Source organism: Neolamprologus multifasciatus, chromosome 10 (assembly GCF_963576455.1).
Source record: "Neolamprologus multifasciatus chromosome 10, fNeoMul1.2, whole genome shotgun sequence".
In the NCBI taxonomy this organism is placed as follows: Eukaryota; Metazoa; Chordata; class Actinopteri; order Cichliformes; family Cichlidae; genus Neolamprologus; species Neolamprologus multifasciatus.
The window spans coordinates 17,885,730-17,912,739 of record NC_140448.1 but is presented as its reverse complement, the minus strand read 5'-3'; the positions used below and the strand labels follow the sequence as shown (position 1 = coordinate 17,912,739).

Sequence of the window (27,010 nt, the reverse complement as noted above, 5' to 3'; positions counted from 1 at the left end):
GGGAGTTTGAGAATTCTTTGCATAATAAATGCAAGATGAGACGGATCTCTTTCTCTCTTCCTCTCTAGTTTTGAAATAGTGCTAATGTGCTAATGTATGCGCGTGCACAAGCACGCTGACATATACACACGGCTGCGGTGCAAGGTTATATGCAAAGACCCAAACTTGTGCATTTGCAATACACATACAATGAGCCGAACTTCCTTCTGTTAGGAATTTAAATTAAAGTGTACACAGTCAAACAGCATCAAATTAAAATGCAGCGATATTGCTGTAATTTAAACAGATATTAGCTCCTTAGGCAGCAGAACTCACACTGGTAAAATCAACAGCTAAAAAGGAAAGAAATGCTAATTCTATGGGGGGAAAAGGCTATTCTCTCATCCTGTGGAGACGCTCGGCATTTGATTTCCATAAATATAAATATAAAGAATGCACACAGCACAGGAACTGCATCTCGTTGGGAAAAGGCACGCACGTGGACGTGCCTGCATGCAAACATACGCGCGGTTAAGCACGGGGTGATGAATGTGATATACCTGCACATGCTTGGAAAAACCACAGAAAATTTTTTTTTCCTCGATTCACCAGAGGGTATTTCTTCTATCAGGAGAACAGGTCTTAAACAAGATGTTGGAATTGAAGCCAGAATTTAAAATGAAATGCTTTAAAATGCATTCTAAACAACAACTACAAGCTAGAGCTGGGCCAGACTCATTACTAATGTTGGCCTAAATGAGTCTATCAAAGACTCTTTCTAGGATGCTGGCCAAATTCGCGCAAGCACACACACACACACACACACACACACACACACACACACACACACAAACACACACACACGCTGACAGAGCAATGCTGTTCCTTCGTTATACAGCCCACACTCGCTGTAAAGTGTTTAGTAAGAGCATGGAATGTGAAAAGGCCGTTGTGTTCACAGCGTCGCTCATGAGAGGGTTGATGATGTCCTCTGTCCTCATGACCTCTACAGATACTGCCAGTCAGACTTAGAGCTCTTTGACACTTTTTCCCCCTCTAGCTAACACTGACTCACAGCATCATAATCTGTCCACCCATCCATCTACCCAGTACACATGCCACACGGCAAGAACCCCTCTTGAACACTTAGTAAGGCTTTTTTTTTTTTTTTTTAATTAGGAGAATTCCTCCCGTTAGCAACACCGCTCTCCCCCTCAACACTCCACTCCCATTTTCCGCCTGCCTCATCACGTTTTGCAGACTTGGGCAGATTGGAGCGCTGGAAGGCTGGAGAGGTGGGAAGGCGATGAGTGGGGAAGGTGGTAGAAGGGTGGACGTAACAAGAGAAGAGAAAACAGGATGCTTTTTGAGAGCACGGGGTTGTTGAGGACTCCTAATGTTGGCAGATGCTACAGACAATGAGCGGACAGAGGTCATCGCGATCTGAACCATAGTGATTCCCACAAAACTAGACCACTCTAAATAAATCCCACTGCATTTGTCATCATCTTTCCGGTTCTCCCTTTGTGTTTTATTCTCTCCCTCAGTATTCCAGTGCATACACAAAAGCCTTGGGGCAAAGTCTTAACCTTAAGCACACTGAGGAGCGCCTGGAAGAGTAGCATGACTAACGCTGCACATAAAAACAGACACACTACAACGCAAAAATATGTGTGCACACTTACCTAAAGATTCAGAAACATTAACACACACACACACACACATAGCTCTGAAAATAGTTTTCATTCTTATCACACCAAATCCCTGTGTCACCTTCTGGCACCTAAATGCAATTAAAATTTGTATGTGGAAGGGCAACCAAGTGAAAATCTACTTCACATAATTGACGTGGCTGCACATGCCAACTTTAATGCTTGTCCCCAAACCCCAACACACACATTGCTACATTAATTAGAAATAGCTTGTATGCTTGCATCCGTGCGTGCGCGCACACACACACACACACACACACACACACACACACACACACACACACTTACATGGAGGAAAACAGGTAGAATGTCAAATTAGATTCCTTCAAACTATAAGCTAATGATTTGAATTCCATTATTATAACCAAAGCCGCAGCCTCAGAGTGCGCGAGAGACAAGCTTCTTAAAGCCTTTCAATTACAGAAACGGTAGGTGGTACGCAGGGCAGACAGCTAAGAAGACAGAAAAGAGGACAGGACAGAGGATAAGAAGAGGGGAAAAAAATAAGAAAAACAAGAAAAAGACGGATTTCTCACCTTTCAACCCTCATCCTGACTTTACCTTTTCTTACTAACCCTTGTCACTTCTATCCAGTCCACTCTTCACTACTTTCTTTACACCTTCTTCTGTGGCCTTGGTCCCCGCCCTCCCCCGAGAAAAAAACATCCCTCAGTGCAGCTTTGTAAGTGACATGTAGCTTGAGTGGCTCTGCCTGCCTTTTTCTACTCATCAGCTCTCAGTCTCCCACATTTTCTATCTGCGCCACTTCCCTTCTGGTAATGTTATGCCCTATAGGCTTCCCACACCTCCAAAAGCATAATTAGAAATTTTTATTAGAAGCGACATTGATCTTGAAGCTACCCGTAAGTGGCTTCCAATTAAATGCGAGGAATGAGGCAGACTAGTCTGAACTAAATCTCATTAATTAGAAATTTTAGGAGTGGCGCATCACATTTAGATGCACCCTGCTTTTGGTCAAAAGGTTGATAATTCTGTGCAATGACACTTCTTAAAATGGCACACATTCAATTTGAAGGTTTTTGCGTGCTCATCCAATGGCGTTTGGCTTTACTGCTAATACGTAAGCATCGCTATCTCCCTCCCACAGCTAAAACAAGAGAAGCATGACTCTAATCCATGAAGTCATAGCAAGGCACAGCCTACAGCTGCTCTGTTTACAATGAATGGAAGACTGACTGTGGATTTGTGTTTGTCTAAATGCTTACATTTAAATGAGGCTGAGCAGCAGTCAGGTCTAAAAATCACTGGAACCATGTCTGATTACAGAAAATCTTCTTTGATAGTTTTTAATAAGAAGCCTTCAATCACATTATGATCCTGTGATGTTTAGCAGTAAGGATTGCTTTCATCGTGCATTTTGTGGGTTCAGTTCAGTGATAATAGCTTTATTGGCATGACCATATTCAGACTCGGCCGTGCTGTGTATGAATTCTGACATGAATTTAAAAGAAATTCTGGTTATTTTCTTACAGGACAGGGAAAAAAATATAGCATTTTTGTTTTCAGAATTAAATTTAACTTTTCTTTTCTAACTCCCTGTCAGTTATTTGCACTTTGTGAGTTCCTGATTTTTCAGCAATTTCCCTTTCATATAGTGTATTACATTGCATATTAATTACATACAAAGTGAAATATTTCAAGCCTTTTTTTAATTTAATTTTGAAGATGATGGCTTGCAGCTCTTAATGCTCAGAAATCCAGTATCTCAAATTATTATTCCACGATTAGATAAAAAAAATGTTGGGGCTCCTTTTACTGCATCGGAGTGGCGCTTGTGGCAAAGCTGAGGTGTTACTAAAGTCCAGATTGCTTGCTGCCTTCAGCTCATCTGGATTTTGGGATTTTCCTCATCTTCCTCTTGAAAATACCCCATAGATTCTCTGTGTGGTTCAGGTCAGGCGAGTTGGCTGGTCAGTGAAGCACAGTAATAACATGGTCAGCAAAGCTTTTGGCAAAGTATGACGTACTTCAAAATCTCCTGTTTTACGCCCGCATTGACTTTGGACTTTGATTAAACACACCTGACCAACCTCCACCAAAACCAGCAGATGACACGGCACCCAAATCATCACAGACTGTGGAAACTTCACACTGGACTTCAAACACCTTGGACTCTGTGCCTCCTTACTCTTCAAGTAGACTATTTGACCTTGATTTACAAATGAAATGCAAAACGTACTTTCATCTAAAAAGAGGACTTTGGACCACTCCAGTTCCTTTTCCTTAGTACAGTAAGACCCTTCTGACGCCATCTCTGGTTTAGTAGTGGCTTTACATCACTGATATTAGCAATGCAACAGTTGTACCTCCTTTCCTGAAGACATCTGCGTGATGAGTAGGGCTGCCACAAACGATTATTTTGATAGTCGACTAGTCACCGATTATTTTTGCGATTAGTCGACTAATCAGATTATGCATCCATTGGACGTAAAACGTACAGCTTATTGCACCAGCATGCATCTGCTCTTATATAACTATGATTAGCTTACAGCTTTAAGTGTTTAAGGTATGTGCTAACTAAAAATAAAGTTTCAGTGAAGTTTAATAAGTTAGGGAAAGTTTAATAAACTCCTTGCTATCTAAAATACAACGGGACACCGGAGTATATTCTCGAGCATCTCACACTTCTGATAATCAGTGGTCTGCTTGACGTTTATTCAGCTGTGTAAAAACTATAACTTTAATCTCAGCCAAACCGATTTACTCAGGAACAAATAAAATACTAAAAAAAGCCAAACAATAACATTTTGAAGTTATCTAAATGACTTGTATATATTTAACCTGAGTAGCGAAAGACAGTGGTGGGTTTGAAAACGATTTGCCGGGAGTCCGGTGTTCTCACGGGTTCTAGTGAGCCTTGCCCCCGGCTAGTTATCGAGCTAGTGGGTAACAGACGTCTCCGAAAACATAGGAGTGCTTTTGAAAATATGTGGTGTCTTGATAAACTGAGCAGATATTTGAGGTATACGCAGCTACATTCTCGCCTAAAAATATGTTAAACGTTTATTTTGTGACCCAGAAAGAATAATAAGAGTAATATTAAAACTAACTAGCTGCCGCCATTGTTGTAAACTGAGCTGGGCTGCGCTATGAATTCTGGGACACAGCTTCTTCGTCTTCGGGGTTTAACAGCAGCTGGCATCCTTGTACATGCAGTGCTGCCATCTTCTGTTTCAGTCCGTTATTACACTCTTAAATCCTGCTACTTATTCCTGCGTCTTTTGGGATCTTACAAAGCTTCAAACGACGCGTCGACTATTAAATCAGTCGTCGACGTAATTGTGACTGGTCGACTAATCGTGGCAGCCCTAGTGGTGAGATTGACACCAGCCTGAGACTACTCTTTGTGACTATTCATGAAGGCTATGGTCATCCCATTCCAGTGAACTTTTCACTAATACGGTTTGGTACACCACTCTGCAAACAGCTAGCTTTTTCAGCAATAACCTTATGTAGCTTACTCTCTTTGTGGAGGGTCAAGCATTGTCATCTGGAAAACTGCTAAGTCAGCAGTCTTCCAAGTGACTGCAGTTGAATGTACTGCACTACACCAAAGGATACACTTTCTGTAATGCTGCAGTTTGGATTTTCGTGACCTAAAAACTGTAATCGCCTAAATAAACATATCACTATATTTATTTCAATTCATGTGTAATGAATACAGAATATATGAAACAAAACCCAATCTTTTTTTGCAATATTCTAATTTCTCCAGACGCAGCTGTATACGTAATTCAAGAAAGCCCAATCCACACTGTGAAGGTAACAAGAGCAAGCAAGTTAAAGTTAAGAAATAAAAAATGTAAAAACAGCATTACACTCCTGACATCAAAGTCCGTCAACATGATGGATTTGTCCCCGTGTGACTGGAAACTTTCAAAGCATTAAAGCTTTAACTCTTTGATTTTGGGGGGCTGGTGCCAAAACTCAATGTTTACAGTGCTTGTCTTACAACGCTGGAATGATTTTCTGTTATCAACCTTGGCTGTACTGTAGCTATGCTGATGTTACATCATCTGCACAGGGTCTCTTTCATTCCTCTTCAAACAGTAGCCAGCTGCCTGAGTGAGAGAAGGATTTTCTGACTCACATTTCAATCTGCTTCCTACCAAGATTTTCATAAAGAACTGACTCAGAAATCAAACTAAAACTGCAACACAAACAACAAGATTTACCCTTTTGCTGTTTAACACCTTGTGGTTTAATTTTGATCAGATTCACTGCAGATCTCACACTGTGCATTCAATGTAGCAAGCACTATAGCTGCTTGTGGTTCATAAAACAATTAATAAAACATAAAACAATCAAAGACTGTAAAACAAAGTCACCTAATCCTAACTGCAAAGAACATTTTAATGGCGTCCATGGATCTTACTTTAGTCTCGTCCACCCCATTCCTGAAATTTATTCTGATATTGGCTGCTATTTGGGTAAAGTAAACCTTCAGTGATCTTTATTTTATTTCCCTTTTAAATCTAAATGCATGTAATGATAATTTGGAAATAAGGTAATGCAATGTGTATGTAAGTATGTTTGCATGTGTTGACGTCACCTTCTCTCCATGGCCCATGTCTTCATTCTTAATGTCGCTCAGTGTTTTCCAGTTCATGTTTAATCCTGTGCCTGCTGACCTGGTCTCTGTCAGCGACTGGCTGTTGACTGCAAAGCCTTCCCGGTCATACCTATAGAGATGACACATACATGAATAAATATGCGTCGATTAGGAATAGCATTATAAGCACTGACAGGTGAAGTGAATAATACTGATTCTCTCTTCATCATGGCGTCTGTTAGTGGGCTGGATATATTAGGGACCGACTGAATATTTTATCCTCAAAGTTGATGCGTTAGAAGCAGGATAAATGGACATGTTTAAGGATTTGAGTGAGTTTGACAAGGGCCAAATTATGATGGCTAGATGACTGGGTCAGCGGGGTGTTCACAGTCACAATCTATTAATAGCAGCCCAAGGAAGGAACACTGGTGAACCAGTGACAGGGTCATTATCAGCCAAGTTTCACTAATGCATGTGGAGAGCGAACGGATGAGCTACTGTAGCCCAAATTGCCGAAAACGTTTATGCGAATTTCTGATTAAAAAGTGTCCAAATACACAGTGCATCACAGTTTCTTGTGTACGGGGCTGTATAGCTGCAAAACAGTCAGGGTGATTATGGCCCCTGTTTACCACTGAAAGTGAGGATCAGAACTGGAGCAGAGAGCAATGGAAGAAGGTGGCCTGGTCTGATGAGTCACATTTTCTTTCACAACATGTGGATGGCCAACTTTGTGTGCATTGATTACCCACAAAACACCTGGCACCAGGATGCACTATGAGAATAAGGCGAGTTGGCAGTGGCAGGGTGATGCTTTGGGCAATGTTCTGCTGGGAAACCTTGGATCCATCCATGTGGATGTTACTTTTACATGTAGCAGCTACCTAGACACTGTTGCAGACCATGTACACCCTTTCAGTGAAATGGCATTCCTTGAGCTCACACACTGAGGTTAATCCGCAGGACATTGCACCCTGCCACAAAGCAAAAATGGTTCAGGAATGGTGCATGAGGTATTTACTTGGTCTCCAAATTTCAAAGCCCTCAATCCAATCAAGCATTTGTGGGATGTGCTGGACAAACAAGCCTGATCCATGGAGGCTAATATCTTGGTCCAGATACCACAGCATACCTTCAGGGATCTAGTGGAATCCATGACAAGTCAGGGCTACATGGCAGCAAAAAGGGTACCAACACAATATTAAACAGGTGGTCATAATGTTATGCCTGATGGGTGTATGTCCAGGCATGCCTATGAACCAAAACACATTGGTATATTCTTTTTAAATTGTCATGCACATTATACAGAGAGCCGGGAAAAGAAATACAGATTTGATAAGTCAAAAGAAAGCACACCGTATGCTTGAGGACACAAGTAAAGATCCCTGGATACTGAAAATATTAAACTGCACTATATGTTCCATAAACACTGGACCTGAATATGTTCAGCAGTGTATCTATTTGTGAAAAAGAAACTGTCAAAGCAAATGTGTGTATATATTTTTACATGTTTGTTCTATGGCATTTTCTTGAGGAGTAACTAAACTCAATCACTAACTGCACTGTATCAATTATAATCCAAATAAGCATCTTCAGACATGTCTGAATCGCTCTTGTAACTGATTTCCAGACACAACATCCTGCAGTATATCTGATCTGACATATGGCTGCCAAATGCATTAACAGACCATTTATCATTTTTTCTCTGCATACATTAGCATCCACATACACAGTTCATTCACCAAGTGAAAAATACAAATAAATAAAACCTCTCGAGTATTGTCTATGCATGCCTTTTATTAATTTATCTACCTTTTTAATATACCATCTAAAATCTTCATGGATCAGTGTGACTCCTGCTTAGCAGTCTAACTAAGCAGTGCACTCTAATCAACTCATCATCCAAATTCATCAGCTTCCTTGAATTATGCAAAGAAGTCTGGTCCAAACAATCCCACATAGCACCGCATCGCCACAGGAAGTAGAGTCAGACAGACCTCCTTTGTCTTTCTAAAGCACAGACCTAAATATAAAAAAGAAGTGGATAACTGTCTAGTACTTGACTAACTTCATTGTCATTCATTGACTGCTGCCAGCATGTAAACTTGAATAAGCACCAAACAGCAGCTGAGATCGAGAGGAAAAGCTGCGGATTAGAGGAGAATGGAAGGAGTGATGAAAGGAAGGAGGGTGCTGTTCTTTTACTTATTTAGCCCTTTAAATATCAACACCAGAGACCAATAAGACCAAGATTAAAGCTAGAGCAATGCAGCCTACCCCTTCACTTTCTCCTGCACACATAAGTAACTGGCATAACTAATATAACGTAAAAGTGGCCAAAATGATCAATCATGGAACAATTAGCAGAATTAATAATTGCAGTCATTAACAATTTAAAAGTGTGAACAGAACCATGCCTTCAGGAACACGCCTGAAATTACTGTATTTACACTTTGAAGGTATGAGTGCTGTTTGACGCAATTTAGTGCCTACGAATAGATTTCAAGAGTAGCACACAGGCAATCATATGCACACAGAAGGATTGTTATGTACACACAAACACACACACATAGAGTGAGGAAAAAGGAAAAAGCGTTTTTGTTTCAACAGCGTCCAGACTTGGGAACAGCCTTAATGAGTGAATGAGTCATAATTCAAAATCCCTCCACAGGAGCTGCTAATAAGAATCCAGTTTGATGCTGCTCACCACGTTCCCATCTTTGTGAGCAAGTACAAAAGCAGTTAGGAGCTGGAAAACACAAATACTTGTGCTTTGTTTCTGTGGTGCTCCCTCCTTCCGCCCTTCTGTCTACATCCTGTCTCGAGTCCTGCTGGGACTGAGGGGGCACATGCCACCAGTCTCCAGCCAAGTAATCACTGGGGCTTTGCATTTATATTCATGTGTGAGACGCCTGGTGGAATTTACCATACTTCATTTCATTTGTATGAGCAATGCAGTAGGGTATATTTTTTTCTACAAAGAACTTCTTGATGTGATTATCAGTGCAAGTGTATAATTGTTGGTGTATGGCTGCACATCAGAGTGACTCACCAGGCTCTCAGTCTAAAGGCCTGTGGTATATCTGGGTTGACCATGACTGTTGAACTGAACAATGCAGAGAGAGATCTTCCCCCAAAATCAGACAATCGGGCTCCTTTGATGGCAACCACTGGCTGTGTAGAGCCATCAAAATTTTCTGCCTGGAGAAAGAAAAAAAAAGAAGAAAAAAAAGAGAGTGTCTAAGAAAGTAATTCAGGAGACAGAATGCGAGGCTGCAAAAGCAGTTGTATTATTGTCTCTTACTTGTTTAGTCTGTGTCTGCAGCTTGAAGACACCAGAAAGTAATATTTGGTATGGTGTGCTTTCATAATTGGACAACCTACAAGTTAATTTGAAAGTCATTTTTGGATTTCTGCAAAGAGGAGGGGATTAGCTCTTGCAGATCGAATGAGCTTAGAGAAGAATAGTGCTATTTCATGCACATTCGAGAGTTATTTAGCCTTCTGTCTCAAATAGGAGACTCTCGTTCAAAACATCCCTGAAGGTCACAGGAATGATTTGACCGATCCAAATTTTACAGCCCAGAAAACCTAATCAGAGTGTTTTTGTACTCGAGAGCACCCAAAGAGAGATGTGTGACTACACATGCATGGCTGTATGCACACATACATACATGGGCACCTACATAAACACGTTCAATTAAAGAGTGCTCAACACTTTTTAATGTCAAATTGGAAATCAATCCATGGATACAAAAAGACAGAGATTGAGAGAGAGATTACAGTTATTACCTCTTCGCCCCACAGTGTGACTGTCACGACTTTGCCTGTTTCGTCGATTATGCTGAGAGCCCTCTTGGAGACTTCTCTGCTGTTCTTAGTGGTGATACGTGATACATCCTCAGCACTCTTACATATTCCAATCACATCTAGAGGTAGAGAAAATCATTTTACAACTCCATCTCTTGATAACAGGAAGACAATATCCTTACAGTTGGGTATGAAAAAGGGTGTTATGTGAAGAGTACCTCCTGAGATGTCTCTACACAGTGTAGAATTTAAAAATGCCCCCTGGATATACTCTACATAATGTGAAGTGTTATCACATCATAAGCAGTAAAGGCCCAACAGAGCACAGAGCTGACACCCCTCTGATATTGCCAAGTTACAGCAGAGTGACATAAATGTCATACCAGGCTGGCTAACACCCAGCACCACTTTCCAAATGACAACAAACACACTCATCCCTCTTTCAAGTTTCTTGTCATGTTCAAGGCCTAAACACTTCATTCAGGATTACTGCACCGAGGAGCAATGAGGAGCTCTAAGATAATAAAGAAAAAACGATAAAAACAAAATATTCAAATACAGATTTCAGTTCGACTTGAGTCAACAATTGCGATGTTCCTTTACAAGGTGGAATCAAAATGGTATGACTCCACCCATAAAAAGCATAAAGAAAACATGACTGAATATGGCAGATTTCTCCATCTAGGTAGTCTTCTTAAGAAGCTCATCACAATTTCCTCCTGCTATAACTGGATCACTCCCTGTAAGCTGTCTGTTTCAAAGTGCTGTAAACAGCCACATGATGGCATTCACCGTGGCATTCAGATCATTTGTTCCCTCAGATACATCAGAAAATGACAGAATTGTGCACAGATAGTCTAACCATGGAGGACAAACTGGTAGTGCACAAACATACTCCTGCTAATACACCTGAAGTTAAATCTGAAGTACCTGTACCTGAAGTGTACCATTTTCTGGTTGTGGCTAATGAAGCTGTTTGGCTTCTGGGTCAAAACTCAGCTCTCATCAACATGTAAATCAGGTACTATTTTGTGTTTTGCGGTCATTGTCTCCAGCAGTGTATTTCATAAAGTAATTATCGTCTCACTGTGAAGAAACTGCTTGGTACCAGCATCTGCTGAGGTGTGTAGTCTGCTACATGTGCTGCAAACAGTACTGTAGTATTATAAAAATGCTGTCAAATATCTTTTCCATGCATTAAATTCTGTAAAAACAACAAGCTGTCATATTAACAAGATCAGACATTTACATCATATCTCTGATGGGTGATTATAGGTATCAGACAGGCGTTGACTACCTGTCATAAGAAAACACAAATATTTATTTATTAAGCAAATAACAAACTAAATAAAAATGTACGTGAAATAAAAAACACACAAAAATCCACGGGGGGGGGGGGGGGGGGGGGATCTGTAGCACGTTTCATGGTGTCCTGAGGATTTACACATTTGTGTTCATGTATTTGACAAAATAACTAGACTGAATAACAACACCTTTTTTTCAGATCACTCATCTGGCCTTTCTGCCTTCTCTGCTAGCCTTTTTCTAAACTCTCCCCTTCCTCCCCATCCTCCCGGTATTTCTGTCAGTGCTCTCTCAGACCTCCTTAATTCCATTATGATTGAGACGTCATCCACCTCTGAACTCCATTATCACCACAGGAACAGCCTGACAGTTCTCATTACCATGTTATAATCCCCTATTTAACAAAGGAGTAGAGTGAGAGGCAGTCGAGGGAGAGAGCGAATAGAGAGTCAACAGATGACACACAGGACATGTAACACTGCCCCTCTGTGACCAACGCAAACTCACTCCTACAGCGAAACTGCTCAGTGCATCTCTAAACTATTTAGTGTGGTGCTGTGCTGGTAGTTTGCAATAAATAATGTAACCATGTAATATAACTGTTCAGGATGTAAACCTACATGGAGCTTTCAATTGGTAGGGTACAACCAGTTGCTTATATTTCTTTCTGACCATTAATTTCTTTTATTGTGTGTCCAGCACTTAAAAGATTCAACATGCCTGTTTCTGTGCTATAAGTTTTCTTACTTGCTCGTTTAGCCCATGACGCTACAACACTGGATTACTGTGCAATGCAAAAATCAAATCTCACACAGTGCACAGCTCTAGCATAAGACAAACGCAACAGACCTGAACTTTTCAACCCACAGAGGGCAGCAGAAAAGGTTTCATCCAAACAGGATTTAGTGTAAAATTCCTCTTTAATCTTGTTTTAAAAAGCTGTTTGTTTTTAGCTTGCACAAAAAATGTATTGGAATAAATAAAGAACAACTAAGCAACAAAAACAACATATTCCTGTGAGAATTACATCAACAATCACAAACTAAAGTGAAGTCAGGCCAATAAAAATCAAAAGAGAATTTAAATTTGACAAATCTCCCCTTCAAGGTAGTGTCCTTGCACGTTTCTGGACTCCTTCCAGTCTGACTGCTATTTTGTTTTATTGTTAACTGAAGGCCCTTGTTTGTACTTGTGCAGACTATAAACATCAACTTCTGTGATGCTTTCACATTCAGAGCTCAGTCTCGGGGTACAAGTCGCAGATTAAACAAATGTTATGCATTGGTTTTTTTTATAGTTATTAGTCTAGAGGGCATTCAGAGAAAATAAAGCCTGGAAAACAGTATATTTGTGTATATATATATATATATATATATATATATATATATATATATATATATTTTCTTTTTTTTCTTCCTTTATGGGTGGAGATGCAGATCTCTAAAACTGCAGGATGTAACGTGCATACCGCCTAGGAAAAGTTTTTTTTTTAATCTCTATTACCCTAACTATAAAAATGTCACTCATACCTGTACATCGTCTCACTAATAAAAAGGAAAACACTACCAAATTAATGTCTCTCAAACCTAATCTTCATTTGGATCATCCCAATTTATCTGCCATGAAGATAAAACTTACCTGTCACGCACACTGTATCCAGGAGCCATAACAAAACTTAATAAAAACAGCAGAATAAACGTAATCGTCTTCCTATGACTTCTCTTACAGTATGCGTGAATTAACCTTGATTTTGATCCTGCCATAACAAATTTTCCCAGAAAATCTGGCTTACAACTGACACGACCGTGCCTGTCAAATAGATTTGTTTTTTGTAGCATCTACACCTATGGCCTAATTGCCTAAACAGTAGAAGCAGAAAATCATGTCTTGTCATGTCAACAACAGCCCATTTCTAAAAACCATAAACCATTCTAATTTCACAAGTAATTTAAATTCACTTGTGACATACAGCAATTTCTCTTTCAAATTAAAAGTATAAACAAAATGGGTGGGCCAGACCAGTTTAAATTGCAATCAGATAGTATGATACTCCATGGGCAAAATATTCATAAGGTTTTCCTGTTAATGGAGTCAATCTAATGTGGTCTACAAGATAACATCACAGAGAAAAAAAAGGTAACAGATATTTTGTTTTAGGTAAAAATATATAAAAATATTCTTTCATGGTTGAGAAATGTGTTGTATTCTTTGCGTGGATTGACTCACACAACAGTCACTGGTATGTTTTTTGTTTTGGCTTCTGATTTGTAAAACATACACACGCACAACACAGTTGCTGAATCACACTAAAGTTTCTATCTTTAACGCTCTGTTTAAGCAGTTGTTCCACAAAGTTTGAAGAGGCTGTGAGTCAAGTCGTCATCAGAACACTCACTGCAGTCTGCCGATTGGTGTGACAAATTCCCATCTGGATGAGTTCATTAGTAATGTTTCTGAGCTGTGATTGCAAAAACTGAGCTTGTCAGATGCAGTTTGGTTTTGTGAGGCTTAAAAAAAAAGAGAAAAAGAAGCAAGTAGTCACGTCTCCTGCTTTTGCCTTTTTTCTAACCATCCTTGAAACTGAAGCTCTACCTGCTCACTCACTGTTAAGTTTTTCTTTTATCTGTTAAATTGGAGAAATGTATAAATAAAGTGTGATGAATGTTGTCTCCTACCTATGATAGCATCTTTGTCTCGATTTTCCAGCTCTGCGATGGGCACAAAGTCACAGTGCACTGTGGGGATGCTCTGATTGTCATCACATGGCACGATGGAGGAGTGAGCGTGGAGGGTCATCTCGTAGTCGTTCTTCAGCGTGGTGTACTGTTTGTTGGCCGGCTTGAGTGTAGCCTTGGAGATGTAGTACACCTACCGAGAACATTAGATCAAAGTTGTTGACATCATAAAAATTTGACTTGAAAATCTGCAGTTTCCTGTACATTTAATGCGATTGATTGAGTGGGTCACCAATTTATTGATCGTGCAAAAGGAATATAATTATTAAAAGGCTGCTTGTGTTCAACCAAAACCTAATAAGAGTTGAAAACCTTCAGGTCCAACTAAAATGTGGTGTCATATCAGCCCCATCAGTCCTCTAATTCACCAGAAAATGAGAAGCAGCTGAGAGCGAGGCTGCTAAACAGCATAATTTAAACTCAATCTGCGAGGCTCACTTCTTCATTTACTCTCCCAAGTCTCCAATATCCCCCCTCTCTTTCCGCCTCCCAGTTTGTCTCTGTGACTCTCTTCTTTTTCCTTCATTCTTCCCTCTCTGATTTGCCCCACACAGAGATGGGAGCATGAAACCAATGTGATAAGCATTCTGGCTGCTCAGAGCCAGTCACACCCACTCACTGCTCTGTCAATACCCAGATCACGAAGAGACGATGGATTTGTTCCTTTATCTTTGGAGGGCAGAGGACACAAATTGGATATGAGCCTGTGTTGGGAGTCACTGCCAGTGGCTGATACCTGAGCCAATGTGACTACCAAAATGATAGCGAGGGTTAATTGAGTTATTAAGCTCTGTGGGCGGGACTAAAATACGCAAGCGCTTTACCATGTGTTCTACCTGTCAGGTAGTCGGACACGTAGATAAGACAGGAACAGGTGGCTGAGATGATTTCGACTGGTGTTTACTTAATCTTTCTAGAAAATAAATATTGTCAGTGATTATAGAAAGAAGGAATCTATGTGCAGCAGATTTATTTTTACTTGATTAAAAATGTACTCAGTTCTTTGAGGTTTCTTCTAAAAAACAAAAAATTTAATTATATTTATATTACTTGCCAAAATGATTTGTATTCTTGAGACAGAATGAATGTCTTCAATTATTTTTTTTACCCACAAAACATTTACAGGGCTGACATTTTTCTTTTTTGAAAGCGCAAAAATGTTTCCTTCTGTCTTAAGTAGTGGGTTAAACAGAATTTTGTTGCAGATAAAATTCTTGGTGACTCCTTTGTTCTGTAACGTACACTGAATGTAATAAATCAAACACACGCAAACGGAGGAGGTAACATCACATTTGCAGGGTGGTGATACAATGAATATAATATATACATGGAAATCAAAAGAATTAGGATTTATAATATGCTACGATCATTATAGAAAGATTTATCATTACAATGCAGCAGACACGTTTAACAGGACAAGGAAATCATTCACAGGTGGAGATAAACATCAAAATATCCAAAAATTGGTACACAGATTCCTATAAGTGCTTTTTTGATAAAGCCCATTGGTTATTTGAAAACTCAAGATGGTAGACAATTTCATGTTAGCTGTCAAAAAAGGCAAGAAAATATAATAATTTTCCAAAGTAAACTAGAAATCCAAGAACGTGTCACGGTTCTGGGTCATGTTGACCCAGCTTTCTGTTTCTCATGTTTTGCTGTTTTTTTAGATTATGATTTATGATTTGATTAATCAGTGATACTGTTTTGATTATGATTATTATTTAGTAGGTTTTGGTCAGTGTCAAGTCTGTCTCTCTCTGTCTAGTCCGTGTCTTAGTAAAGTGTGTTTTGCTTCCTGTTTTACTTTGAAGGTTCTTGTTCCTGTCTGATGTCAGTGTTCCAGCTTTGCTCTCCCTGTCTCGTTAGGCCTTATTCCTCCCAGCTGTGTTCCCCTTCTGTCTCTAATTCCTTGATGACTCCCTCAGTGTATTTAAGCCCAGTGTGTCTTTGTGTCAGTGTCGCGTCGTTAACGTCGTCTACTCTCATGTTAACTGTGTGTTCTGCCTGCTCGCCTGCCTGCCTAGCTAGTTCGGTTTTTGTATTCCCAGTTTAGTGAGGTTCCTGTTCTGTTGCTATCAGCAATAAAGCTGAGTCTTTTGAGTTTATGTCTGCCTCCGAGTCCTGCATTTTGGGTCCCTTCTCTCCGTCTGCCTGCACACGGCCATGACAGAATGATCTTGATGTCAAATCATACACGACTGAACACATAAAAGTCAACTATAGAAGGCTGAAATTACTCAGAATTGTTTGTTTTTTTTTGTTTGTTTGTTTGTTTTTTTTAATTTGCAAATATGGGTGTAGCAATAAACATCTCCTGCATGGACCTTTACACTCCTCACTGGTTACTCAATTCTCACCTACTACTAGGGCTGTTCGATATAACGATATATATATATATATATCAGATGACGATATAAAAACGTCTATCGTTTCATTTTACGCTATTGTTTGTTTTGTGGTGTCGCAAAATAAACTGTTTACGGCAATATTTTTTTCATCGTTTTGATGGTCACTGTAGTGGCTATATTAATTTCTTAAAGTTCTCTCTTTCTCTTATATTTTATATAACCACACTACGGACGGAGAAGCGCCTGTTTTTATGCGTTGTGGTTAGCAAAAACGACGGTAACAGCATCGCGTGTCCACTTGTTTATGTTCCACATAAACCTTTCACAATAAAGCTCAAGATCCTGTTGAGACTTTTCAAAATAAACGGAATCACGTGAAAGAGCAGATTATTTACGGATGAGAAGTAAAAAAGATCCGCCAGGTGCTAAAAAATCAACCTTAGACTCAAACGTTAGAACAGGCTTTTCCCCGCAGCACGCCGTGTAATAAATACTCACAAAGAAAATGGCGGCCGTTACAACTTATGTCTAAAAATGTATAGTTTCATGCATCGGTTAAAACACTCGACTCCAGGTATGTGATGCGCAGCTGGAAACACTTCCCGCAAGACGAGCTGCCCGAGATTCACAGAATTTACAGAAAATGTCACATTTTTGTGATTTATATCGTTATCGGGACGATAGAGGTTTTATATCGGGATATGAGATTTTGGTCATATCGCACAGCCCTACCTACTACCACCAAAAATCATGTTGTTTATAGTGCCTCGGGATTGAATAAGATAGAGAATGGATTGGTATATCCTTACCCATCCATTCTGGATTGCATGTGAGTGTTAAAAATGTGTCTGTAGGTGCATATTTAAAAGTGCTTGGGTGCTAGGTGAGTGTAATCTACAGTCATTCCCCATGAACTAAACTAGGAGACATTAGAAGATGAACTAACATTAAATCTTGACAGTGTATTTTAACTACTTACATTAGTTAACCAAAGAAACAAACAGCTAGGCAGCACAGTGTTACATTAGTTGCCTCACAGTAAGGTTTTAGGTTTGAATCTATCCAAAGAGCTGTACTTCACTGAAAGTGGCTTTTGGTGTGATGGTAAAAGGTTATCTCTGTGTTAGCATGTTACAAAATAAATTATTAAGAAAATTGACGGCAGGGTGTGTGAGCATGAGAGCTGAGCAAAGGGTAAAGAAGCCTTCATGCATTGAACACATGAAATTCATTGAATCATAAATTAAAAATAAATCAAGAATAAATTGGCACCGGATGACTGTTAAATGTCTGAACCTAGTCGTAAGCATGCTATCAAAGAGGTAAAAGAGTAATCCCTCTGCTTGCGCAGCACAGTACAATTTTTATTGGCCCACTGGAGCTTCACTGTCAATGTCTCATTGCAATTATTTTGTTTAACATTTGACAAAAAAAGGCCTGAAGAAGTTTTTTAAGTATAGTGAAGTACAGAGCTTATAAATCAAGACTAAAACCTCAGAAATGTATTGGCTGAAATTGTGTAGTAATAGTAATAGAAATAATAGCCCAACTGGAAATTTTAAAATTCGTAAATTGAAGTGGCTAATGGGATTTCTCAGATTAATGGCTGCATAGAGACAAACATGCAAATTTTGGCATTTGTATCCACTTTTGAAAGATTGTTTTACTTATCTGCAGCACTATTACATGAATCTGTCTCACTGATTGTGTTTTTATGAATGTAGCCACTTGAAAGCAAGATGCAATGATTTAATAAAATTCTTATAATTAATAAATAATTATTCCTTACTATCATTTAGAATTTTTATAACCATACTTAAATTTGATCAAATATCTTGTTTGATTTGCAGCCCTGCAGTAAGCCCAAGGATCAGTGTCTTTGTCAGTTATGTGAGTGCAGCTGGAGCTTGTAGGCGTAGCATTTATTTCTAATATGGATACTTTCTGACACGGGGTTTGAACCAGGGCCCTCTGGTCAAAAGATGATCCTATTACCACACGATATTTCCAAGATTCTTTAAGACCATCTGGTTTGGCAGAGACACGCATAAGCATCAGTGCTCGACTTTCTAGTATTCAATCATACATGCCCATTTGCACATTGAGGGGGGTTACTGGTCATTTTAATCATGCTCACCCTCTAAACTTGAAGCGAAAAGAGACATTGCTTGTAGTGCAATGAAACTCGGTGTGACGAAAGCCTCTTTTATACCTAAATTACCACAGGATTTATCCACTAGACTGAATCTTTAAATAAAGGGTAAACCTTTGGGTATGTATTTGAGTAACTGTAGCCAAGTCCGTTTTTCAGAAGCATGGATGAATAAGACAAAAGACTACACAAATCGTAAGCAACATGGGAACAAATAGATAAAGAAACATCTAGCAATCTAGCAACATCTAGATTATTCATCTGCAGGTAAATGTACACAAATATTTAGCAGCCCATAAGATTTTCTTGAAATATGTCAGCTTCATGGGTATCTTTCATATATTTATAGTATTCATGGGAGACAGACAACTATATCTGATTATTAGAAAAAAAGATACAGTGATAAATTGAAGAATGCTGATCAATCATATTAGCTTTTCACCAAAATAAATCCTGTTTTACTCCCAGTGTCGTACAGTCGTACTCTCTTTATAAGAAGAGAAATAATGATTATGGTCACCAACAAAATTCCTGTACTAATACAGGCATTTAGGTACTGTATAAAGATGGATAAAAATTCATACCAGTCCTTTAATAATTTACAAGAACACACTTAAATCTGTAATGCCTGTATCAATTCCTTAAGCTCTGAGTGACAGACACTGATGTCAGCCTTAAGGCCTCTGGCTAAGAACATCAACAGCCAGGCTAACAGTTATTTCTGACACAATAATGGTAATAAGACACCCGAACCACAGCCAAACAATATCACAATGTCGCATTTTAAATTTTCTTACAAACATTTCCAGCCTTACATATCCACATTGCTCAATATCTCTCAAACACACAGGTATATATTTTAGTAAAAATGACTTAATGAGTCTCCCCTATAAAATCGAAAAGTCCTCCAGACATGAGAAGATTTTACAGAAGGATTTTATTAGGCAGTATTTCACCGATGTTGTTTGAGGAGCTGTGTGTGCATACAAAATAAATACCTGAGACTTAAGCCGCAAGCAGTGTGTTAATTTTTACAGCCTCTAAGATCATCTTTCTTTTGTCAAAATGAGTATTCAGTCAGATTTATTGGCTCGAATGCAAGCGCCAAACTTTCTTTACACTCTTGAGTCATAAAACACATGTAATTTTTGCCTGAAATTTCCAAGGAAGCACTTATCGCTTCAAGTGTGGATGGATACAGATGACTGGGATTTGCTCACCTTGCCTTGCTCCACTAGAGAGAAAAACTTGTCCACTTCCTTGTTGAAAGCAGTGATCCTGATTTCACCCTGTTGACAAGCACGTTTCCATTTAACACCATTTCATTGCACATAGAAGGCAAAAATCAGCCACGTGTGACCATATTAAGATGCAACAGTCAGATTTAATAAGACCTCTCTACTCCTCTACTTACACTCTCATCCACTATCTCAAAGGAGAAGAGCTTGCCCTCTCCTTTGGAGTTACTCCACGTGCGAATGCTCGACTTGTTGGTGACTCTGGCTCTGATAGTCCACCTATGGAAAAAAAATAAAAATGAATCTGTATTACTCAGTGACTGATAAATCACTAATCATTCAAGACCTCCTAGAGCAATTTTGTTCTGTGACTATAAAACACAATTAACATTATTGTATATTATAAAAAGACTGATTGCTAGATAATTTTGTCTTTAGCAGTGATTGTATTAAAGCCCATTTGTCCATCCATCCAATTTTGAGTCACTGGGGGGCTGGAGCCTGTCATAGCTCACATAGAGCGAGCGGCAGGGTACACCCTGGACAGGATGCCAGTCGTATGTCAAAAATATATCCTCTTAACAATACATCAAAGTTATTTTAGATGACAAACCATAGAAAAACTGACTTGTTGAGAACTCACTGGCCTTGGCACACTAACTACTTACCAAAGTATTGTCAATTGTTTGGTCAATATGCTCTCATCTGGCCCGATAATTGGTCACTAAATCACCGGTGCTACTTTCATAAGGCAAAAAAGCATCTATACCATACAGAGCTGATCCATTTAAGTTAAGCTACTGTAACTAGCCTGCATTATGATGTTCCACCAACTTTAATCTTTGATGCTTTAGGCTACAGCTACAGCTTCACTGGCTCCAGTGTCTGCTGGTAGCAGTAGGTTCACCTAGACCAAGCTCGATGTGAAACTTCCTCTTTTGTATGAATGGAAAAATTGCTCAGTCTGCTGGTATGATTTCACTTTAAAAAAAAGAAGCACTCTTGTTTTAAGCACACAAACCTCCACCAAGGTAGCTCAGTTTCTGGGCAGTATTTACTTTTAAGCTACTGTTGTAGGTTGCTCCTAATGCACTCATTAGACTGTGAATGTTAGATAGAAAGCACTTGTATAAAAAGTGCTTGTATGAATGAATGAGACGTTATAAGTGGAGAATTTTTGTCAAATAAAAATCCTTGGTTCATTAAAGCCCTGCACCTTGTAAATACACGAATCCCTTCCACAGTGTTCCATCATCAGATATTCATTATGCAAATGCAAACAGGACATTTAATATAAATACTTTGTTAAAAATAACAAATTACTGCAAATAAGTTGTCTTTAACAGCACAGCTGTGTGAAACTTAACTAAAGGAATAAGTCTAAAGGTCAAACAGTAAATAATACTGCAGACTAGGGCTGTGCGATATGACCAAAATCTTATATCCTGATATAAAACCTCTATCGTCCCAATAACGATATAAATCACAAAAAAAATAATATTTTCTGTAAATTCTGTGAATCTCGGGTAGGTGAAGTGTTTCCAGCTGGGCGTTGTGTACCTGGAGTCGAGTGTTTTAACCGATGCATGAAACTACACATTTTTAGACATAAGTTGTAACGGCTGCCGTTTTCTTTGTGAGTATTTATTACACGGCGTGCTGCGGGGATAAGCCTGTTCTAACGTTTGAGTCTAAGGTTGATTTTTTTAGCACCTGACGGCTCTTTTTTTGCTTCTCATCCGTCAGTACTCTGCATACTTTTTCATGTGATTCCGTTTATTTTGAAAAGTCTCAACAGGATCTTGAGCTTTATTGTGAAAGGTTTATGTGGAAAATAAACAAGCGGACATGCGATGGTTTTACCGCCGTTGTTGCTAACGACAACCCATAAAAACAGGCGCTTGTCCGTCCGTAGTGTGGTTATATTAAATATATGAGAAAGAGAGAACTTTAAGAAATTAATATAGCCACTACAGTGACCATCAAAACAATGAAAAAACATATTGCCGTAAACAGTTTATTTTGCGACACCACGAAACAAACGATAGCGTAAAATGAAACGATAGACATTTTTATATCGTCCTCCGATATATATCGTTATATCGAACAGCCCTACTGCAGACACTTTAAAAAGCCTCCTTTTTTGTTAATGAGCATTCCAGCTCAGCACACATCAGTCACCAATGTGTAACACAACTGCACAAAAAGAACAATTTCCTAGGAAATTGAATGAGTGTCTAACAGTCTTTTTAAAGTTCAGTGAAAGGGAAAAATAAAGCATATCACAACTTTCTTTTCAAAGAGTGAACTGGTTGTTGTACATCTGCCAAGTCCTGGATGTGCTTCTTGTTCTGTTTTTAACAACAGCCAGCCATGCTCTGCGCTTTATGAAGCAGGATTCTTTTTGACTGCATTGATAATTTTGCAGTTGAGGATATTCTTACTATAACTTTGCCTGCAATTAAATCCCCTATCATAAGAGCAGCTGCTGGCCTCGAGTGAACCCTATTTCCTGCTCAGTATGGATAAGACTGCTACACCAAGGTTTATGACAGTCAAAAGCCAATTATAGTCTGCTCTAGATGCTTTTACTTAACAACACCAGAATGGGATGGGGAAAGCCATGCGAACAGCCATAAAAGACCTTGCACACATAGAAAGCATCACTATATAATCCACTGCATGTAACACTGTGTCACACAACGACAACAAACCTCCACTTTTAATCTTACCCAAATGTTCATAGAAGGACTACATCTGCTGAAGTCATCTGTTTTACTCACTGTAGGTACTCCCCAACTTCAAAGTAGGAACAGTCATCAGTTTATTACAACACCTAGAGGCACAGTTATCTTTACAGCCTGCAATTTCAAACAGTGCTACGTTATCAGTGCCCAAACACAGAGAGAGTTGACAGGGTGCCTTCACTACAACTAGAGCTTGTTATGCTGTGCTCTTGTCTTTTTGTAGCTAACTTTAAGGTCAGAGACAGAGACTTATGCCTAATGAAACGATAAGAAACATGAGGGTGGGGGGGAGGGTGCAGTAAAAGGGAACCCTGGAGGTGAAACTGTAAGAGGGAAGGAAAAGGGAAAAAACGTGGTTAGCCAAATCCCCACCGGGCCAAATAACAAAATCAAAACCTCAGCAGCAGACCATAAAGACCCAGCAGTACCTGCTGCAAAAGTGTCCGCTTTTCAAGGCAATATCGGTCATTTCATTTCATTTCCATGCAAATGGGTTGTATAACATATGCACACTCAAGTTCACACAGCCACACACATTGTGAGCAAAAAAAAAAAGAATGCTCATACATGCATGCGTCAACACATGCCCCAAAGTGCTACCAAGAAATGGTAGCAAGCGGGGAAGCAGAGTCGCAGCGTGAGAGAAAGTAGTTTAGCTGATGAGCAGAAAAGCAACAAAATCAAAGTGAAATCATAAACATATACAGCTTAAAGTTTGTTTGGATATTAGGAAGAAATATGGGTCAGATTCAACTTCACAACTTTACAATGATCTGCTACAGAACTTAACTCACACACAGTACATGCATGTGAAGGGTGTCTAATGTAAGGTACAAGTGGCCACTAAAAGGTCCAATCCTGCCCACAGCAAAATGTCCAAATTGTTCTTCTTTTTTTTTTTACCGAGATGTTTGATTTATCTGTTTTATATTCTTCTGAGATACGACAACACTATCTACCGCCCGCCATAATACACCAAAGTAAGATGGTTAAGCTACAGAGACATGTCAGCACGTCTCTTCGTTCCAACAGTTCTGTTTCTTTGTAATGACACACGACTGAATGTGGAAATAAATACTGGACAGTTAAAATTGAATGCCTCACAATCTAAGTGTTCGTCTTTACACTAAAATAATTAGAAAACATTTGGTTGTCTTTATTTTTTTATAGTCACTGTCTCCTAGGTCTGACCAACTTAAAATACATTTGAGCTGCATGCTAAAATCAGTCTTAGACCCCTGATGTATATAAAAGTGAGCAAATTTAGACCAAGAGCACTTGCACTTACTTGCTTTGGTAGGGGTTGAGGCTTGCAATAGGATTCACTTTTGCTGAAGAACCTGGAGAAGCACTGTTGGCCTTCATGGGCGAAGCTTTCATGGGTGAAACCTTCATAGTTAAGCCCTTACTGGGTGATGCTTTCATAGCTGAGGCCTTCATGGGAGAAGCTTTCATGGGTGTTTTTCCCGTAAAACTTCCTCCTCTGCCTCTGGGAGCTGAAACACAAAGAAGATACTTAAAAGAGTGTTGCACATTAACAACATGGTAATTTAATATTGCTGAAAGAGATCATCAACAATCTTGAAAATGGATTCACCACAAAAGCCATTTTCAAACTGAAATGCCAAACATTGGCTGGTTCAAACTTCTGAAATGAGAAGACTTGCTGATTTTCTCAGTGTTATTTTACTGTCGATTTATAGGTTTGAGACTTGGACTATTAACGTATGTAGCACGATCCCACATCCGGTGAGACTACCAAACATTAGTTTCCATTCTATTTAATACCTGCATAAGTTATGTCTCTTATGTTGCAAAAGTAGCTTGTTAATAGTTTTTCATTAACTCTATCGAAGCTCCCTGAAACACGCTGCCAAAAATTTCAGCTGGTATTAAACATTAGTGGTAGTATTATCATCTGATCTGTGAGCAGCTGCCAAAATAAGAAAACGCCTGAAAAAGTTAAATTCTCCCAACAGAGATGCATGCTCAGAGTTACTTAATTCCCTGTTAACATCAGTTTGTGCCAATTAATAAAAATGTTTTTCTTCTTCGGGTAAGGCTGCCAATCAATTATTCATTTCATAATTACTATATCTGTACGTGCCTTTCAGTCATAGGAGAAAGAATAATTTGAATTAGTTATCAGACTATCGGTCTCATGGCCAAGAAAGCGAACATACTTGCCTTAATTATGTTCATGCGCCATAACTATTTTTTAACTTAGACTGAGTCAAAGACAGAGCAGTTATTCTAGATCAGTAGGAGAGAATATGGGAGGTTAATAATCAATGATTGCATATTTCTCGTCCTGTGTAATGCTCAACAGAACATAAAATGTATCTACTTCAACCACTAAATGCTAAAATTGTCAGAAAATATCAATATGAAGGCTAATGTGTAATTACTCAAGCTGAGAGTGATTCAATAGCATAATATGTAATTTATGGAATTTAATTTTGCAGTGTTGATCTTATTTCTGTCTTTGTTAGGTGCATACTCAACTCAGGACTAATTTAACTACTTCACATAGAAATAAATCAACACAACTGTATTTTTTTAAGTTAAGACAAAGTTTTCTTTGTATAAAATTTTTTTTTAAAAAAACTCCACAAGTTTTGTGTTCTTCTTTGCAAGATACAACAGTTTGGACCAACCCACAGACTCATAAAGTGCTATCTCACCTCCCACAATGAAGTAGCATCAGCCCCATCAGTATGATTCAACCCAAACACTTATCTGCTGACACAATATTTTTTATGCAATTGCTTCTTTTGGCAGGAATAACATGCCATATTGAGCAGCAGTATTTTTTGGAAAGAAGGGTGTGCGGGGATTTTAAGGGATAAAGCGAATCAGGTCCACCGAGACCACTCCCTCTGATTTAAGCTCCGGTTGTAAAGCACAACAAATATGCACCTCGATGATACCCTCCTTTCTGTGTGTGTGTGCACCTCATGATCAAATTCCTTGGGGAAATTCACAGATTGAACAGCTATTTTCAGCCGAGGGGTAATTAACATCAATATTCATACACACGCTATCTGGATGGAGAGTTAGGAAGAGGGAACTGGTGGCAAAAGAGAAGATCAGGAGATGATAGGTGGTGGGAATCGGGAATGGACTGAAAAACAGCAAAGAGGGGGCAGAGCTTTATCAAGGATGCTCGTTTTCTGTGGCTTAGATCAATGCAGGCTTCTAATATGTATGCCAATACCATATTCGACAGTTCCTGTTGTTAAAGAGCGGACTGTGATGAGTATACACTAAGAGGGGAATATACAGTATGGATGAAAAGGAAATAATAATAACAAAAAAAGAGAACGTGAATGAGAAAGAATGAAAACATGTGTGTGTGTGTGTGTGTGTTCATCAGAGTGAGGGCAAAAGGGAAAGAGTTGTGTGGGGGGAAAAAGAAACCTACAGAGAATGGTTAGTGATGAATTATGGATATTATTTTAACCGCACTTTAGTGAGTGCAGATATCTTTTTGGAATTTAAATATCATCTACGAAGCAGTTTGAGAAGACTGCTGCTGATGAATATTTAAATGGGAGCACAGAACTACCTGTGACAACTGTGTCGTGGCCTCTGACTTCACACCTACTGCTGTTTTTTTTTTGTTTTTTTTCTGTTCTGTTCTGTTCTGTTTAAGTGAGAGAGGACTGCGAACCTAAGAGGTGCTCTCAAACAACTAGACGCTCAAAACACTTAAAATAAATGCCACAAAATCTTCAACAGGAAAAGTCTTTCCAACAGCATCCTCCTACTCCCAAGGTGTCAAAGGTCAGGAGTCTCTACAGAGCACAATGCCTACAGCAGCTTTCCATTCAGCCAATTACTGTACACTTCCTCCACTTTCTCACTCCTCTGTCCTCTCTGTCCTCTGGTCTGTGATTTTAGAACTGATCTTAGGTTTGCATCATCAAATATGTTCCAGTTCTTAAATGGATAACATGTATGTTAAGTTTTTGTATTTGGGCTCATTCAGGAGAAATGTATGTCGTATAAAGCTGCACAGTGAATTATTGTTTGGCCCAACCATTAATAAACTTCACTGTGACATCCTTTTCTATTGTTTTAGTAATGGGTTTTGTTTCATTATGCACTAATGCAGTGGTGTCAAATGTAACATGAAAGGTGTCCTCTATCAACTAAAGAAATTTCCTTTTTTTTTTGTGGGTCCACAGTAAAGACATTGTCTGAGAATTAAGAAAACCAGTCTAGGCATGGAGCTACTAGAACTTTTTCTGTAATTTTAACAATTTATCATGTCGTTTCACTGGTTAAGTGTTCAAAGTGTAGTGTATGTGGCCCATAATGTAAAGAGAGTCTGACATCCCTGCTCTAATGTATGAATATATCTACATATATATCTACATAAAGCACCGGAGCAGCAGTCGTA

At 39.0% G+C, this 27,010-nt stretch overlaps 1 protein-coding gene and 1 long non-coding RNA gene across 2 annotated transcripts in view; one reads left to right on the top strand and one right to left on the bottom strand.

Moving 5' to 3' along the window:
• LOC146510022 (replication protein A 70 kDa DNA-binding subunit-like) overlaps positions 1–27,010 on the bottom strand; it is a 44,313-nt gene that overhangs the window by 10,750 nt on the left and 6,553 nt on the right. The window contains exons 7-13 of the mRNA XM_085174664.1: positions 23,894–24,101; positions 20,035–20,137; positions 19,841–19,909; positions 14,058–14,250; positions 10,060–10,196; positions 9,320–9,468; positions 6,265–6,394 (exon numbers count right to left, since the gene is read on the bottom strand). Coding sequence (XP_085030790.1) covers positions 6,265–6,394; positions 9,320–9,468; positions 10,060–10,196; positions 14,058–14,250; positions 19,841–19,909; positions 20,035–20,137; positions 23,894–24,101 — 989 coding nt within the window. The remainder of the gene's footprint in view (positions 1–6,264; positions 6,395–9,319; positions 9,469–10,059; positions 10,197–14,057; positions 14,251–19,840; positions 19,910–20,034; positions 20,138–23,893; positions 24,102–27,010) is intronic.
• LOC146510023 (uncharacterized) lies at positions 2,855–25,199 on the top strand. Its single transcript, XR_014876444.1, has 2 exons — positions 2,855–5,026; positions 25,170–25,199. It is a non-coding gene; the product is annotated as an uncharacterized LOC146510023 (long non-coding RNA).